Source organism: Hyperolius riggenbachi, chromosome 1, assembly GCF_040937935.1.
Source record: "Hyperolius riggenbachi isolate aHypRig1 chromosome 1, aHypRig1.pri, whole genome shotgun sequence".
In the NCBI taxonomy this organism is placed as follows: Eukaryota; Metazoa; Chordata; class Amphibia; order Anura; family Hyperoliidae; genus Hyperolius; species Hyperolius riggenbachi.
The window spans coordinates 181,886,679-181,902,868 of record NC_090646.1 but is presented as its reverse complement, the minus strand read 5'-3'; the positions used below and the strand labels follow the sequence as shown (position 1 = coordinate 181,902,868).

The 16,190-nt window shown below is 41.9% G+C and overlaps 1 protein-coding gene across 5 annotated transcripts in view; it reads left to right on the top strand.

Annotated features, from left to right (window-relative positions):
* Positions 1 to 10,913, top strand: part of TRIM2 (tripartite motif containing 2) — a 252,202-nt gene extending 241,289 nt beyond the window's left edge. For all 5 annotated transcript variants that reach the window (XM_068278948.1, XM_068278941.1, XM_068278933.1 and 2 more), the window contains exons 11-12: positions 4,622 to 4,762; positions 10,150 to 10,913. In XM_068278948.1, the coding sequence (XP_068135049.1) occupies positions 4,622 to 4,762; positions 10,150 to 10,302 (294 nt within the window). In that variant the 3' untranslated portion in view covers positions 10,303 to 10,913. The remainder of the gene's footprint in view (positions 1 to 4,621; positions 4,763 to 10,149) is intronic.
* The last annotated feature ends 5,277 nt before the right edge of the window (positions 10,914 to 16,190 follow it).

The following is a 16,190-nucleotide window of genomic DNA, read 5'->3' as shown; positions in this document are numbered from 1 at the left end:
CCTTTGATGAATTGAAGCCTAGTAGTTCGGTAACTTAACGAACCTCTACCACACATGGGAAAATATTGATGAATTAGCACAGTGAAGTGTAAAATACCGAATGCGGTATTTTAAGGACTGGGGTTTTGTTATCGAACACCCTTTGATGAATTGAAGCCTTTGTCTGTGAAGAAATGGGCAAATTGGTCACAGAGGTCCTTTGAAGACTCGATGTTAAGTTTTTGACATGCCGGGTTGCAGAGTTTTTCCACTGTGCGGAACAGTTGGGCTGGTTTGTTAACTGCATTTGCAATCTCTTGTGATAGAAAGGATGATTTTTTTCCCGTGATTACCTTTTGGTAGCTCTTCAAGTGGAGGATTAAGGCATGTTTGTCTTCTGGGGACTGAGATTTGCGCCACAGTCTCTCAAGTTTTCGGCCTTGTCTTTTCAGCTCTTTTATAGCGTTATCAAACCACTGTGCATGATGGTGTGGAGTAAGATATTTGGTGCGCAGAGGAGCAATGGTCTCAAAGGTGGAGGACACACATTTGTTGTATTTAAACACCAGAGTATCAGGATCCAAGCTGGAGTCAGTCAATTCATCAAAGCTAAGGTTATCTCGGATATGTTGAGGTGTTAGCCCTTTTAAGCAGCGATATTTTATTTGATTCTTGACCTGGTGTTTGACAGCTGGTATTGAGAGGGAGAAGTGGATAGTGTGATGGTCTGACCAGGCAACAGGATTAATTTCCACATTGGCTATTGACAGCCCAGTATGGAATATAAGGTCCAGAGTGTGGCCTTTCCTGTGAGTAGCAGAGCTGATTGATTGGAGGAAGCCCAGTTCATGTAAGGCACGAGGTAGCTCTATTCCAAGTTTTGAAGAGGAGTCATCCACCCATGTATTGAAATCTCCAAGAACAATCCATCTGGGGTGTTCCAGTGTTAGGTTGCATAGGAGGTCTACAAGTTCCTTAAAGGGAACCTAAACTGAGAAGGATATGGATTTTTCCTTTTAAAATAATACCAGTTGCCTGACTCCCCTGCTGATCCTGTGCCTCTAATACTTTTAGCCACAGCCCCTGAACAAGCATGCAGATCAGCTGCTCTGACTGAAGTCAGACTGGATTAGCTGCATGCTTGTTTCAGGTGTGTGATTCAGCCACTGCTGCGGCCAAAAGAGCTCAGCATGACTGTCCTGCAACTGGTATTGTTAAAAAGGAAACATCCATATCCCTCTCAGTTTAGGTTCCCTTTAAGGAAGTCTGAGTGTTTTTCTGGTGGGCGGTAGATCAGCAATATGTTAATGTTTTTCTCAGCTGAAAGTTGCACCCCCAAGCATTCAAACGAGTTGGTAGGACCTACAGTAAGTGGTCTGATTTTCAAAGCTGATCTAAAGCAAAGTGCAACCCCTCCTCCCCTGCGTTCTTTCCTGTTGCAGTATATCACGGAATAGTTTGTTGGCACGGCAGCCTCCAGGGTGGGGCCAACTGGTTCAGAAAGCCAGGTTTCAGTCAGGCAGGCCAGATCAGAAGACTCTATTAGATCATGTATGATTGCTGTTTTGTTGTTTATCGATCTGACATTACAGAGGACAGCCTTGATGGGGCTACCCTGGGAGCTAGGGTCTGAGATTGATGACTCCAAGACAGAACAGTCTCCAGATGTGTGGCTGTCATCTCTGCTGGATTGTGCTGGAGCTATTAGGGTTGTTGGCTGGGTGTACTCTGCAGATTTTGTCACAGTTATTTTGGTTCTGCGGTGAAGAATATCTTTTCCCACGTCCTCTCGAGCCTCTCTTTGTCTTTCTGAAGATTCCAACAGACTTCAGTAGAATTATTGTGGATTTGTCAATTGGATAGATATTTCTTGGTTGGTATACAGCTAGAAGTCTCTCTGCTGAATATTGATGTTTACACATTAGGATGGACAAGAGACAGCTCAGGGCTCCTGCTGAGATAGGTCCTATTTAGAGTCAAGGTGTGAAGTTTGTCAGCTGTGGCTGGTATCCTGCAGAGATCAAAGAGCCTGTATAGACTGAATTGTCCTTACACAGAGATGTATGGATGGACAGCATGAATTTGAAAACACAGTTCTTTGTTTAGGAATTTGAAGATATAATGTATAATATATGTAGAAAAATATAGTCTATTGAGCATAGATGCTGTAGATAATCGATGAAAGTTACTCACAGGATGGGAGAGGGCAGGCACAAAGAGGCAGAAAGTCTTTAAGGTCTCAGGTCAATTCCAAGGAAGGTGTGCAGTGTTCAGCCGTGTGTGATACCAAGGAAGATCCAATCCAGCTTAAATCTTTGCCATCCCAAGTAATCCAGGTGTTCTGAAAGGTTATAGGTGTTGCTGGAGAAGTGCTACATTAGAATCCACTGAAATTTCGGTCCAGTCTTTTCATTAAGAGGTTTAAAGTAGCAGAAATGAGATGTAATGTCTGGAGCAGACTTAGAGAGCAGCAGCACCAGTCTGGGCGCGCTCAGACTACCTACAGGCCACTATACCTACCTACCGGCCACTATCCTTGTCTACCTACAGGCCGCTATACCTGCCTACCTACCTACCTACAGGCCGCTATACCCACCTACCTAAAGGCCCCCTATACCTACCTAAAGGCCCCCTATACGTACCTACCTACCTACCTAAAGGCCCCTATACCTACCTACCTACCTACCTAAAGGCCCCTATACCTACCTACCTACCTACAGGCCACTATACCTACCTACAGGCCTCAATACCTACCTACCTACCTACAGGCCCCCTATACGTACCTACCTACCTAAAGGCCCCTAGACCTACCTACCTACATACCTACCTATACTTAAGGCCCTATACCCTGCTACCTATACTGAAGGTCCCTTTACCTACCTACCTACACTGAAGGCACATGTACCTTACTACCTATACTGAAGGCCCCTATACCTAGCTACCTACCTATACTGAAGGCACATATACCCTGCTACCTATACTGAAGGCACATATACCCTGCTACCTATACTGAAGGCACATATACCCTGCTACCTATACTGAAGGCCCCTATACCTAGTTACCTACCAATACTGAAAGCACATGTACTGTGCTACCTATACTGAAGGCCCCTATACCTTGCTACCGATACTGAAGGCACATGTACCTTGCTACCGATACTGAAGGTCTCTATACCCTGCTACCTACCTATACTGAAGGCACATATACGCTGCTACCTATACTGAAGGCCCATATACCCTGCTACCTATACTGAAGGCCCATATACCCTGCTACCTATACTGAAGGCCCATATAACCTGCTACCTATACTGAAGGCCCATATACCCTGCTACCTATACTGAAGGCCCATATACCCTGCTACCTATACTGAAGGCCCATATTCCCTGACACCTATACTGAAGGCCCATATGCCCTGCTACCTATACTGAAGGCCCATAAACCCTGCTACCTATACTGAAAGCCCATATACCTTGCTACCTATACTGCAGGCCCCTATACCTTGCTACCTATACTGAAAGCTACCAATATTGAAGGCACCCATACCTAGCTAGCTATACTGAAGGCAACTTTACCTCGCTACCTATGCCTGGGTACCTATACTGCGGGCAACTATACCACGGATCGCACAATTTTTATGCGCAGGATTCGTTAGATTAGGGATTCGAAAGGTTCGAGATATTCGAGAACCTTTTTAGATTTGGATTCAAAGAAATTGTGGATTCGTCCCATCCCTAGTCTATACAGTACTGTAACCACAAAAATAAAAAATGAGCATTGTATATTTTGAACATAAATACAAGTTTGCTTGTATGTATGAGAAATTGTAAATCTAGTCATTTGTAAGTAGGGGACTGCCTGTATATATTTGCATAACTGTCCTCCTACATACTGCCTCTTGCCCTCCCTTGTGTTTTCCTCACTAAGGTTGGGGGTGGAGTGTGTTGCCATTCACCATCATTGAAGTATGGAATGTAGCCTGTGGGGGGAATCTGGAGAGCCATGGTCCTGAAGACTGCAATAAGAGGTTTATTGCCCATCTTGGAGTGGTGGTAACTTTACCCCTAGTCTTCAGCAGCAATGCCTCCGAACTGTACTAATCTTTTTGTTCACATTTTACTACACATCTGTTTTTCATTTGCATGGTGAAGGGACTCAGGGAGATAGTTTTTATTTTGTGTGGAATTTGGCTTTAAAGCCCTAGTAAAATCTGAAAGCATCACTGCAGTCTGAAAACTCATCAAGATGTTAATGTTTGTGCTGTAATGCCACACGCTGGATTTTTTTAAATGGAGCTTTTGTAGCATATAGGCTTAAAGTGTACCTGAGACGGAAAAAAAAGACGGAAAAAAAGTATCCATATCTACCTGGGGCTTCCTCCAACCCCCTTCAGGCTGTTGACTCCCTTGCCGTCCTCCTGGGTTGCCTCGATCCTCTGCTGTCTGTCCCAGTAAATCTGTCAGTCACCATCACTCAGTGCATAGTGGACTCAAAGCACCAAAGCTGCAGCCACTAGGGCTAAGCTATGATGTCACGCAGCCTCTGACATTCCTGCTTACTATGCACAGTGATTCACCTTGCCAGAAGTAAAGATGCAGGCATCACTAATAAACTTCAGGTAATCTCTAACTAATGTTCTTTTCTAGGTATTTAACCAAGATGGTGAGTTCATCTTGAAGTTCGGTTCGAATGGAGAAGGCAATGGACAGTTTAATGCACCAACTGGGGTGGCTGTGGATTCCAATGGAAATATAATTGTAGCTGACTGGGGAAACAGTAGAATACAAGTAAGTTCTCTAAGATGGCAAACGTGATTTTCAGAGAACCAGTATTCTGTGCACATCCATCAGCCACTTACATGAATGTTAAACAAATCTGTTTAAGATACAGACCGCAAGCGCAGAAATGACTCTGACAGGAGAGTGTGGTAATGATTGGCACATTCTAAGCATGCACAGATTTAGAATGTTCCAGATGGCTTTGCTCTGACATTCCCTTCATGCATTCATGTATTCATACATATGGAAATAATATGATGGTGTGTATTACATTTAGTTTTCAAATCAGTGTGCAACATTTACTTGTGGATTAGTACAATCAGAGGGAATGCAGAGTTCTCCTGTGGAGATCTGAGTCTCCAGAAGAGCCAGAAACCCCATTCTCCTGGCCTCAAAGCAGCACTGTGATATTTAATCTTTATCATGGCCTTTGAAGATCACATTTCTTGAGCTGAATGTTCATTAATGGCAGATACGTAGTTATTATGTATGCCTTGCAATTCAGGGTTGTTGAGTTCAAATTTCAATACACTCACCTGATTTGAATATATGCACACTAGATAACCTTCATTAGAGGAAAGGGGATAGCTAATAACTTTTAATAGAAGAAGATAAAATTGTAAAATTGTTGCTGGTACACATATAGGTGAAGTGATAAAGTGGGTGGTAACGTGGTTGGGAGGAGCCCCAATAAAGTGTCAATAGGGGTATCATTACCACTCACACTGTACTGTAAACAATAATACACCCCCCTACAACAAGAACCCAATGGTATCACCCACTGTATCACTTCACCTATATGTGTAGCAGCACTAATCTGACAATTTTTATCTTCTATTAAAGTTTACTTTTTAGCTATCTATTTTCCTCTAATCAAGATAATCTAGTGTGTATGAGTTCAAATTACCAGGTAATTGATCGGTATGGAAATTGTATGTTAAGATTGTGTTTGCGTATATTTCAGGTAAGAGCTTAAGGTTACTCCATAATCAAAAAACACTGGTAAGGTTATCACCTCCTGGCCAAATTGTCCCTAGTATGTGCTTTGTAGACAGTGATAGGCGTCTTTCATGAACTGATATGCACTCTGAGGCCTAGTGCACACCAAAAACCGCTAGCAGATCCGCAAATCGCTAACGGTTTTTGAAACGGTTTTTCTTATTATGAAGCGTTTTGCGGTTTTGTGTAGAGTTTCTTACTTAGTGAAGCATTTTTGGTAGCGGTTTTGTGTAGCAGATTACAGCTATTGTTACAGAAAAGCTGTTACTGAACAGCTACTGTAACAAAAACGCCTGGAAAACCGCTCTGACCTGGCGTTTTATCAAGCGCTTCGCGGTTTTCCTATACTTAACACTGGATGCAGAAACTCCTCCGAAATCCAAAAAATGCTGCAGCCCGGGAGTATGCATTTCTGCGAAACGCCTACCACTGTGGTGTGCACCAGCCCATTGAAATACATTATCCAAGCATTTCCACATCCGCAAGCGGTTCTAAAAATGCTACCAAAACCGCTCGGTGTGCACTAGGCCTGAGTGTGTACTTAATGGACAACTAAGATTCCATTATGCTGTTGGCACAAAATAGCTCACTTTGATAGTCCTTTAACCTTCTTGCCGGTTATCCCAAGCTCACCTCGGGGTAACCTGCGCAGGAGGATTTCTCTGGCCCCGCTGGGCCGATTTTCACAATTTTTTTTTTCACTGCACACAGCTAGCACTTTGCTAGCTGCGTGCATATCCCGATCGCCGCCGTTTCCCTGCTACCTGCTGCGCCGCCCCCCCCTCCAGACCCTTTGCGCAGTCTGGCCAATCAGTGCCAGGCAGCGCTGAGGGGTTGATCGGGATTCCCTCTGGACGTCATCCCGCCCCGTTGCCATGGAGACGGGGGAAGCCCTGCAGGAAATCCCGTTCTGAACGGGAATTCCTGCTTGCAAAGATCGCCAGAGGCGATCGAAGTAGGTAGGGGGTTGCCGCTTGTCAGCGGCTATCATGTAGCGAGCCCTGAGCTCGCTACATGATTTAAAAAAAAAGTTTGTTTAAAAAGTGCTGCGCTGCCCCCTTGTCGTCAGAATTGAAACGGCAAGGGGGTTAAAAGGAAACCTTGACCAAGGATTGCACTTCATCCCAATCAGTAGCTGATACCCTTTTTCCCATGAGAATGATACCCCTTTTCCCATGAGAATATTTTCCTTTTCTCAAACGGATCATCAGGGGGCCCTGTATGGCTGATATTGTGTTGAAACCCCTCCCACAGTGTGATGTCAGGACCATGGTGCTGACATCACACTGTGGGAGCCTTGTGGCATTGTGGGAAATTAACAGTTGTTTCCAACTGCCAAAAAAGCAAGCAGCTTCTCCTTCCACTGACATCACCTGCCAGCAGTAAAAATGTCACTATATGATAAATGTCAGAATGTAAATCAGGGAGATGAAAGATTTTACAATAGGCAAACACTGACTAAATCATTTATACATCATTATTGTAAAAAATAAGCACTTTGGTACATTAGGTAATTTTCACTGGAGTTCCTCTTTAAGCCTCTGATCTGCTTGCCATTGTGCACCTTCTGGCTGCAATTTAATGCAGCTGATTGGTAGCTTTTGTAACCCCAGTTGCCTCATGTAATGTCTCACTGGGACCATGCTCAGATGTGACTCCATGCACTGACTGGATGCTGCTTGCACTTCCGGTGCCTGGCAGGTGCACAGAAGCAGCTGTCAGGTGGACTTTAGTTGGTTGTGTAGAAGAGACCTTAGGGATACTTTTGTGTTGAATGAGGTAGTGTGCTTACTGTGTAGCTGCCTAATCAGATTTTTTGGTGAGTTTCACAGTGAGCCCTACGGTCTTCTGTAAAAGGCATAGACTTGTATGTAGTACAAACTTCTGATGTGTCATATTAATATAAAAAGCAAGCCACAGTCTGCTACAAATGTCCTCTGCTTGAATGCTTTTGGGTATTTGTTCATGTTTTACACAATCTTTATTTTATTTTGAGTCGAAAAAATATACAATCAATAATATAAAACAGTACAGCCACCAAAACATGTCAGTACAGATATAACTCAATGGCAACACCACAATACTGGGTGTATTCTCAGTAGCTAAAATCTTGGTGGTCCTGAAAATATTCCAGACCCAAATTTAATTAAGAGCTAACATAACACACCCACACCAATCGCAAAACAAAACAAAAACAAAAAAACACAGCCCAATTTGATTATTCGACCAAATGTACAGCCTTCAGATCCTACTACATATTATCCTCCACCAGCTTCCCACGGTCTCCAATCAAAGTCGTTACCCCGAGCCTCTCCCTGAACTCCAACCAAGTTGCCCACTGACTATAAAACTTCCCCATCTTATTTTGTGCCGACATTACTAATTCCTCCATCCACATTGTGTCATTTAGGGCTTCAGCCAGGTCTACTGCCCCCAGTTGGGCATCAACTTTCCAATTTTTGGCCATCAGCTATCTGACTGAGGACATCAAATGGCCAAGTATAGACCCCTTTGAGTTTTTTTATTGGACCTGGAAACATTGAGAGTAACGCAATCTCTGGGGAGTGGGCTATATGACATGAGTTCATTTCCTCCAACCACTCGAAAGCTAATCTCCATAGGTGAGAAATGCTATCACACCCCCACCACATATGTAAATTATCCCCTACCTCTTTCCCACATCTCCAGCATATGTCCGAGCCCCCCTCTTGCCATTTTGAAATCTGAGCTGGGGTACGAAACCATCGGATCAGAAGCCTATAATTCCTTTCCTGTACTTTACTTGACCTCGATTCCCCATGCGTCAGTGCCAATGCCTTTTTCCAGTCACTAGATGTAAACTGTTTGCCTAAGTCTGCTTACCATTGTGAGCAGATATGATTAAACTGACTGGGAGAAACATCCAACTGTATTTTATAAATTTTTGAGATGGCATGTTCTGGTCGATGTTCACTGAAACATAGGCTCTCAAAGGCTGTACAATTCCTCATTAACTGAGATGAGTGAAAGGGATTTAGCATAACTACATAATTGATGATATTGTAACCATTGTGAGATGTTGGTGCTGCTAATGCCTGGGTCCCCTCCCTCCGATGGGGGGAGGGGACCCATTAACCAAAAAAGTTCCCATCATTGGCCAGTCCCTTCTATTAAGGCCCAAAAAAGTATTCGCTCCAACTGCAACTGCAAAGCTCAAATTATCAAAAATGGAAGTGAGAGGACTCGGAATAGATGAATACAGTAAATGAGACCCCCCTCCTGACAACAATGCATCCCAAATTGTCAATACATTCCGTACCAGCAAGGGGATATCAACTAAAGACTTTCTAAGACACACAGGGATCCAGGGTAAAGCCCTGACATCCAAATCTATTATCTGGGATTCCAGTTTAACCCATTGCTTCGTTTCATGACTGTGAAACCAGTCTATTATATGGGACAGTGCTATTGCTCTATGGTAAAATTCCAAGTCAGCCCAATCCCCCCCTCATTTTACTCTTCATGTTTTACGACACAATTTTTAGCTGTAGAAGCCTCATTTCACCACAGACAAGGGGAATATTGATATCTGCCTGGAGGTGAGCTTTAACAAGTGACTAGGGCTTTCTATTGTATAGGAGCTAGGGATTGCTTTAGATTTTTTACGACCCAGAGTGCTCTAAAGTATGTAGGTGCTCCAAAGATGCAACATTCCAGGCAGGGTCTGTAGTCACAGTGCCATGTTGTTAAATGTACTACTGCAGCTAGAGCTAAATGCATTTGCGGTTGGTATTGGTTTGTTGACACATGGCCTCACCCTTCAGCCCTGGTAGAGTTGTAACTGTTGTGCGCATGATTTTCACAACACTGTCTACATACTACTTTCCTCCACAGTAAATACTGAATTTACCATTAGCCACTGTAGGAATTTGATTTACAAAATCACAGAATGAGGTGTCTTAGAATTTATCCTATTATTTTCATAAATTACCAATGGAAAATTAACAGACGTAACTAAAGAGTTGTGTAAAATGATATAGACTTATTTAGGAAGTATATCATTATTCTGGTTTACGATGTAACAAGTGAGAAAGGCAAATCCGCAAAAGAGCCCAGCAAGGAGCATATTTTGACAGTAAGTGATGACCCCCACTCACATCCAACTCACTATAGTTTTTCTGTGAAGTCAAGAGATATTCATTAAAGTTTAACAAATCGTTATGTATTGCAGCCCAAACCTGTTAGCCTTCAAAATGTAGCTTCATACCATATTCGTATATTAGCCCAGATGTTTGCAAATAATTTGGTCAGTATGTTTTCATAAATGTCCACATAATATTTCATCCTGCAATAGAGATATCCCAGGTTAAAATCCAACAACCGTTTAAAAAAATTTGACATTTATGTTCTTTCTTCAGGTCTTTGATGGGAGTGGATCATTTTTATCATATATCAATACTTCTGCTGACCCACTGTATGGCCCACAGGGACTGGCCTTGACATCGGATGGTCATGTTGTTGTAGCGGACTCTGGAAACCACTGTTTTAAGGTTTACCGGTACTTGCAATAACTGGATATTCACAGATTGACTGCACTGGAAGAAATGAAACGGCAAGATGGATGGACATGCCTCACCCTTCATCTGAAGTTCTCTCCAAATGACTTGTCCTTATTTAAACTCCACTCAACCATGTTTACGTTTCAGCGATGGCCCATTTCTGTGTCAAATGTTTCATCGCTACACAGTGAAAATATGAACTTTCCTTTGTAATATAGGACACCATTAACGTGTTAGGGGATGTTTTCAAACACCCTGGTTTTAGGAAACACTCATCATGTGCACTTAGGTCATAGACCGCTTGGACTACTGTAACTCATGGATCGGATGTTCCTCTTCTGAGCGTCCACATTCTATAATAACAATTGTTGTCACCCTTTGTTTGTGCAGCACTGGAATCTGGAAGCCTTCTAGATGTCTTTCCTGGTAGGTATTGTATTTAAGCATAGGGTAAAAACAAACTGTGTCTTTAACAGTAATGTAATATAGTTAACGTATATGTGGATTCAGAGTAAAAGTTTGTAATAATGACCCACGTCTTCTATACACAACCATGTACAATGTATGTGCACTTCTATTTATCCTGTGGTACATTTATAAAGCATCATGAATTATGTGCTGTATCATTTCATGCTCTTTTCCATTTTTTTATACAAAAAGGAAAAAAAAATAACAAGTTTTATTATACAGCAGGGAGAGGGGGAAATGGGGTTTAAGTTATGATTGCCAGTGGAGTAATGACTTATTACTGAATTAGTGAGCATAAACACATGTAGAGCCTTAGCGATGTTGCATGCTTTTTTTTCATTGTGAATTGCTCCTTTACATAGATGCTAGGCCTTCTTATATGAGCTGGAGTAAACTGGAAGTAGAGGTGTTGCTAGTAGCAACAGATACTGTCATCTGAACAAAAAGACATTTCCGATTGGTTGCTGTGTAGGCACACGCCCTACATTTCTTACATTGGCCTGTTCCGCTCTATGTCTCCCAAACGAGAGCAGTGTGGGGCCTTGTATTGGATTATTAGCCATACAAATATTGTGATATTCCAGTATTACCTTTCTTATACATTTCTTATCAAAGTTCAGCGTAACTGAGGACTAAAAATATTTTTACTTTTATTAATGGTAGAGGACATGCCGAGCCTAAAGCTAGGCCTTGTATACCTTTTGTGTAAGCTATAGTTTGGCCAAAATTTGGAATGTATTTATAACCATTCCATTTTTATTATACTTTATTGTTTTTTTTAGTACAAGTCTAAATTGGATTTATTAAGTTAATATAAAATTGAAATCTTTAACTCTAACTCAAATTGATGTGTGCCTTCACTGTGCAATCTTTCCACAAAACACTTATAGGCTGGCCATGCATACAATCTCCTTGTACAATCATTCTACACTCTGATCGACATATGAAAGCCATACATTGGATGTTATTGGGATATACCTGTATTGACCAGTCAGATGCTCCCATTATGTAAACATACTGTAAGCTGAATAAATCTTGTACAGATGGATTGCAGAGCATGGCCAATGTCAACGTTTTTTAGGTTTTGCTATGTGTGCCCAGAAAAGATGGTACAAACTTTAAAAAGTTTCAGTATTGGGTAATAAAATGCAAAGGGAATCTGTAAGGTCTGATGCACATGAAAAAAATCATATGCTATTTTCCTTCCAGCAATCCATGCTGATTGATCTTCTGATTGTTAGTCTGCAGCTGGTTGTTACTACCACCGCACAGAACAGGCGACATTTCTTTTTTCAACCTTCCAATTGATTTTTTTTTAATTCACAGATCTGATTCAAAAATTACAGCCAAAGACCAAGTCCATTTTGCACATGACTGTCATTCGTCCTTTCACATAAAAGCAATTGAAAAGAGGTAGTAGTTATTGTACCAGTGCATTGGCTGACATTTAATCCTGTGTGAGCGTATTGGCACCGTGGATCTAATCGATCTTACAGTACTCTCTCAATGCACTTGAAGTGACATGTGATGTAAAATACACATGTATGTGTAGTACCAATGTATTTAGGGTGGATTTACCATAAGGCACTGTAGACACGGGCCTACAGGCGCCTGATATTGGAAAGGCAGCTAACTTTCCTCCCCTAGTGCTTCTCTAGGCAAAGTTCTGAGGAGAGCGCAAATGAGAGGTTACTCACCCGACTCTTGGCATTCTACTGACCAGATCTCCCTTCAGTCAGGGGCACCTCTAGCTACTTACTACTGAGGGGTACCTCTGGCTACCTAATGCTAAGGGAAACCTGTAGCTAACTATGATGGGCAAGGGAAGTAAGGGAGAGGTGACAACTGGGCCTGTCAGCACACCTGTGGTGCAATTCAGAGGGGGTTCATGGCGGGTAAAATCTAGGGTGCCAGAAAATCTGTGCCTATAGGCTTCTGTTATGTAAATCCGGACCCGAATATACTACGATCTTGCCTTTGTTCCCTTATTTTGTTTTCCCTGTACAGGTTAATAACCAAGTATATTTCTCTGGAAAGGCAGCAGATCATTGTCCCTGAAAATCAGTTAGGCCTGGGACCCACTAGCCTCACTTTTCTAAGCGCTTGCGATTTTAAAAGCTCACATCCCTCAAGTGGGATCACACCCAAAGCATTACATCAGCAAGAGCTTTTCAAATCACAAGCACTCAGAGAAGGCTTAGAAAAGCACAGCTAGTGGGGTCCAGGACTTAACACCCCCCCCCCCCTTTTTTGTGGCTGTACAAGCAAGAGAGTTAAACAAGTCATAATTTCTCTGTATGGGAGCTGAATAAACAATAGTCATGTTAGAGAGTTCCATGGAGTTATTCAGATTAATTGTCAAACCTACATTTTCAACAGTTAAAACCAAAATAAGAACGTGGGACTAAGGAAAGTTCTAGTTCGGATTAGGTTTATGGATACAGTTACTTACCTTATCAGTTTATTTTCACTTCAGTTTGAATCTATTATTAAACTAAATATTTGCTGACCTAACTGGTTAATAGTTTGGGAACACTAAACCACCCATTCAGTATTGCTTGGTAAGGTGACTGCCTTAGGACTAGCATGCTGCTAGTCAAGCACACAGTGACAAGCTTCAGAAAGTACCCATGCAGCTTCATATCTTGTGGGTGACGCTTCATTATATTTACATCCCCTCTGCCAGTAGAGCACAACAATGTATGTATGATTCTGTAGCGTAGACGAGCACGTGCGCCTCACCATATAAGACATCTGTGGGACTAATTGGGGTATGCCACCCTGGTGTCTGCTCTCCACTCCCCACTGGGCAGAGATCGCGAGCCAGGAGCAATGCTGCTACGCATCCTGTCACTTCTCCCTGATTCTGAGGCATTTGCAGCTCTCCAATGGTCTGTACTGCAGCCTGTCCTTGCATGTATCACGAGACTACCTGGGAAAACTGTATGAAGGAGGGGGACCACTACACTACCAGGGAATGCTGTACTGTATATAAATGGGAACCACCAGGGAAAATGAGATCTACCGTAAGGGATGATGCATAGCACAGGGGCTACTGTAAGGGGAGCACAACATAAGGGACACTATAAGAGTTGCTGTAAAATGGAGACCCCTTTTAATGGGGACATGTAATCAGCATAATATAGGGGATGCAACAAAAATAAAACTTGGGGGTATTACAAAGTTATAACTGTTTAGCCACCTTCAATAACCTCACCCAAATTTGTGACCTGTGTAATAAAACAGCCAATTACATTCTATAAACCTTTTATTCCCATTTCTTACCTTCAGAAATGTTTTTATTATCATTACAGTATTAGGGGAAAAAAAATACACAATACAAAAAAAACTTGCCTTTAATTCAAACCCTATTATAATCACCACTAGTAGACCCAAGCCCGTTTAAAAACGGGCTCTAGGGTTTATTTATCACCACCGCCGGCCGCATGTTACTGCGCACGCGTGCGCACCTACCACACACCCGCCCGCCTCCCTGGCCCCATCCTCCTGTCTCTGTGAGGCTGGGTCCGTGCTGCGCACATGTGCAGTAGCAAAAAGCACGGACCCACCTACACAGAGACAGCACACACAGGGGCACGGGTTTTATTATAGAGGATATATTTTAGCAGCAACACACTTAAAATGTTATGATAAATGGGATGAATTGCTAAATATACGGTAATTTGTGGTTTTTATTTACAGTAGTGAGTTTTATTTTAAACAACAATGGATGAAATCTGAGAAATGGTGTATTTCTTCCACTTTTTTGTATTGTTTAGAATTTTCATGTGGTGGAATTTGATGTTGGGGTCTGAACACATTGCAAGTAGAAGCAGAACAGCTTTTGAGCGCACAAGGCTGCTTTGTTGTGAGTGGTTTGCATTAGAGTCGAGGTGATTTCACACTATACCTGTTGCATTGCGCATCAGGATCACAACACTACAGTGATGAAAGGCTGATCTCAAGTTGCTGATGAGTTACACACAACAGTCCATAGACTTATGCTCGCGCTGTGACAGCATGTGCATCAGCTGGTAAAGCAAAGCATGCTGCATGTTATTCTGACACAAATCCTCGCACCACAAATTGCACCAGTGTGGAAGTGTCAGTGGAATAGAATTGCATCACATGGTGATGCGATCATATTGCACCGCAGCAGATGTAGTGTGAAAGAACCCTCAGTCCACATAAAATATGAAAATATTCTCTTTCTTATGCCGATTCCCCAAACAGGTAGAGTAGAATGGTCAGGGAAGGAGGAATGCTATATTTTCCATCACTAATATATTTTATACAGGAAACAGTTTTATTATACTTGTGGTATGACGACTTTTAATATTCCAAATATTTTAAATGGAAGTATGGTTAAGTTATCAGCACAGTAAATAGATCTAATTGTAACATAAGCTGGGTAGCTGGAAGCACACAATATAATCGCAGCTTCATAGAGAACAACTGGCGGCATTACTTGATTTACAGACAAGTCCACAAAGTAAATGGGAAATTCAGCAATGCACCTCCAATGAGACAGGAATGGTTTTAAAAAATCCTATTATTATTTTTAGAAAACTTACTTACAAGGTAAGAATGTTTCTAGAGATCAGTGCATTTTTTTTCATGTGAATGGTATTCTTCAGTCTATAGAAAGCATAATTAGCATGAGCTAAATGTTAAATAGATAGAGCTAATCAAATAAATCTGTGAGCAACTAATTAACCAGACACTCTGCTAATTCAGCAGCAGCTCCTGTTCCGAGTCAAGTTCCAGTTCATCCCCCGCTGTGTTCTCTTTAGAACAACAACAAAAATACAATTTAGTCAAACAAGCTTATCTTGGATTGTTACCTGTGATTTAATTTTCATATTTGTTTTCTTGGAATCTAACTGGCTGGAGACGCAGCACTTTTCAACTTGTCAAGTAGTTGTTAAAGTGGTCAAACTCAGCATTTCTTCTTTGCTCTAAAAGATTTCTTACAGTTTTCAAGCTAACAAATTGTAGCAGAACGGGCATTCAAACTGTTAAACATAGCATTTTGGCCTGCCATGGAAAGCCCCTTCCGCCTAGAATCCAGTCCTAAGTGGAGATAACAGTATCTTTTGTTTACATTCCTCACTTGGTACATTGTGTGTAACAACTGAAAACGAGATCTCTGTGAAGCTGTCTCTGCTTCAAGCATGCACACAGTTAAACAGCTCACTAGAACATTTGAATATATAATAAAAAGCAGCTTGAATAAAATGCAATGGCAGCTTTCGGAGAAGATAAACTGTACTTTGGGAACTTGTAATTTGTAAACAGACAATATTACTTGTGCACAAAAAAAAATATATCTGTACTAGCTGATGGCCCATCGTTGCCCGGGTATGTATTTGGCTGGTGTTGGCACTGCTTACTTTTTATAACCCTATTATACAATTACTCGATTACTCATT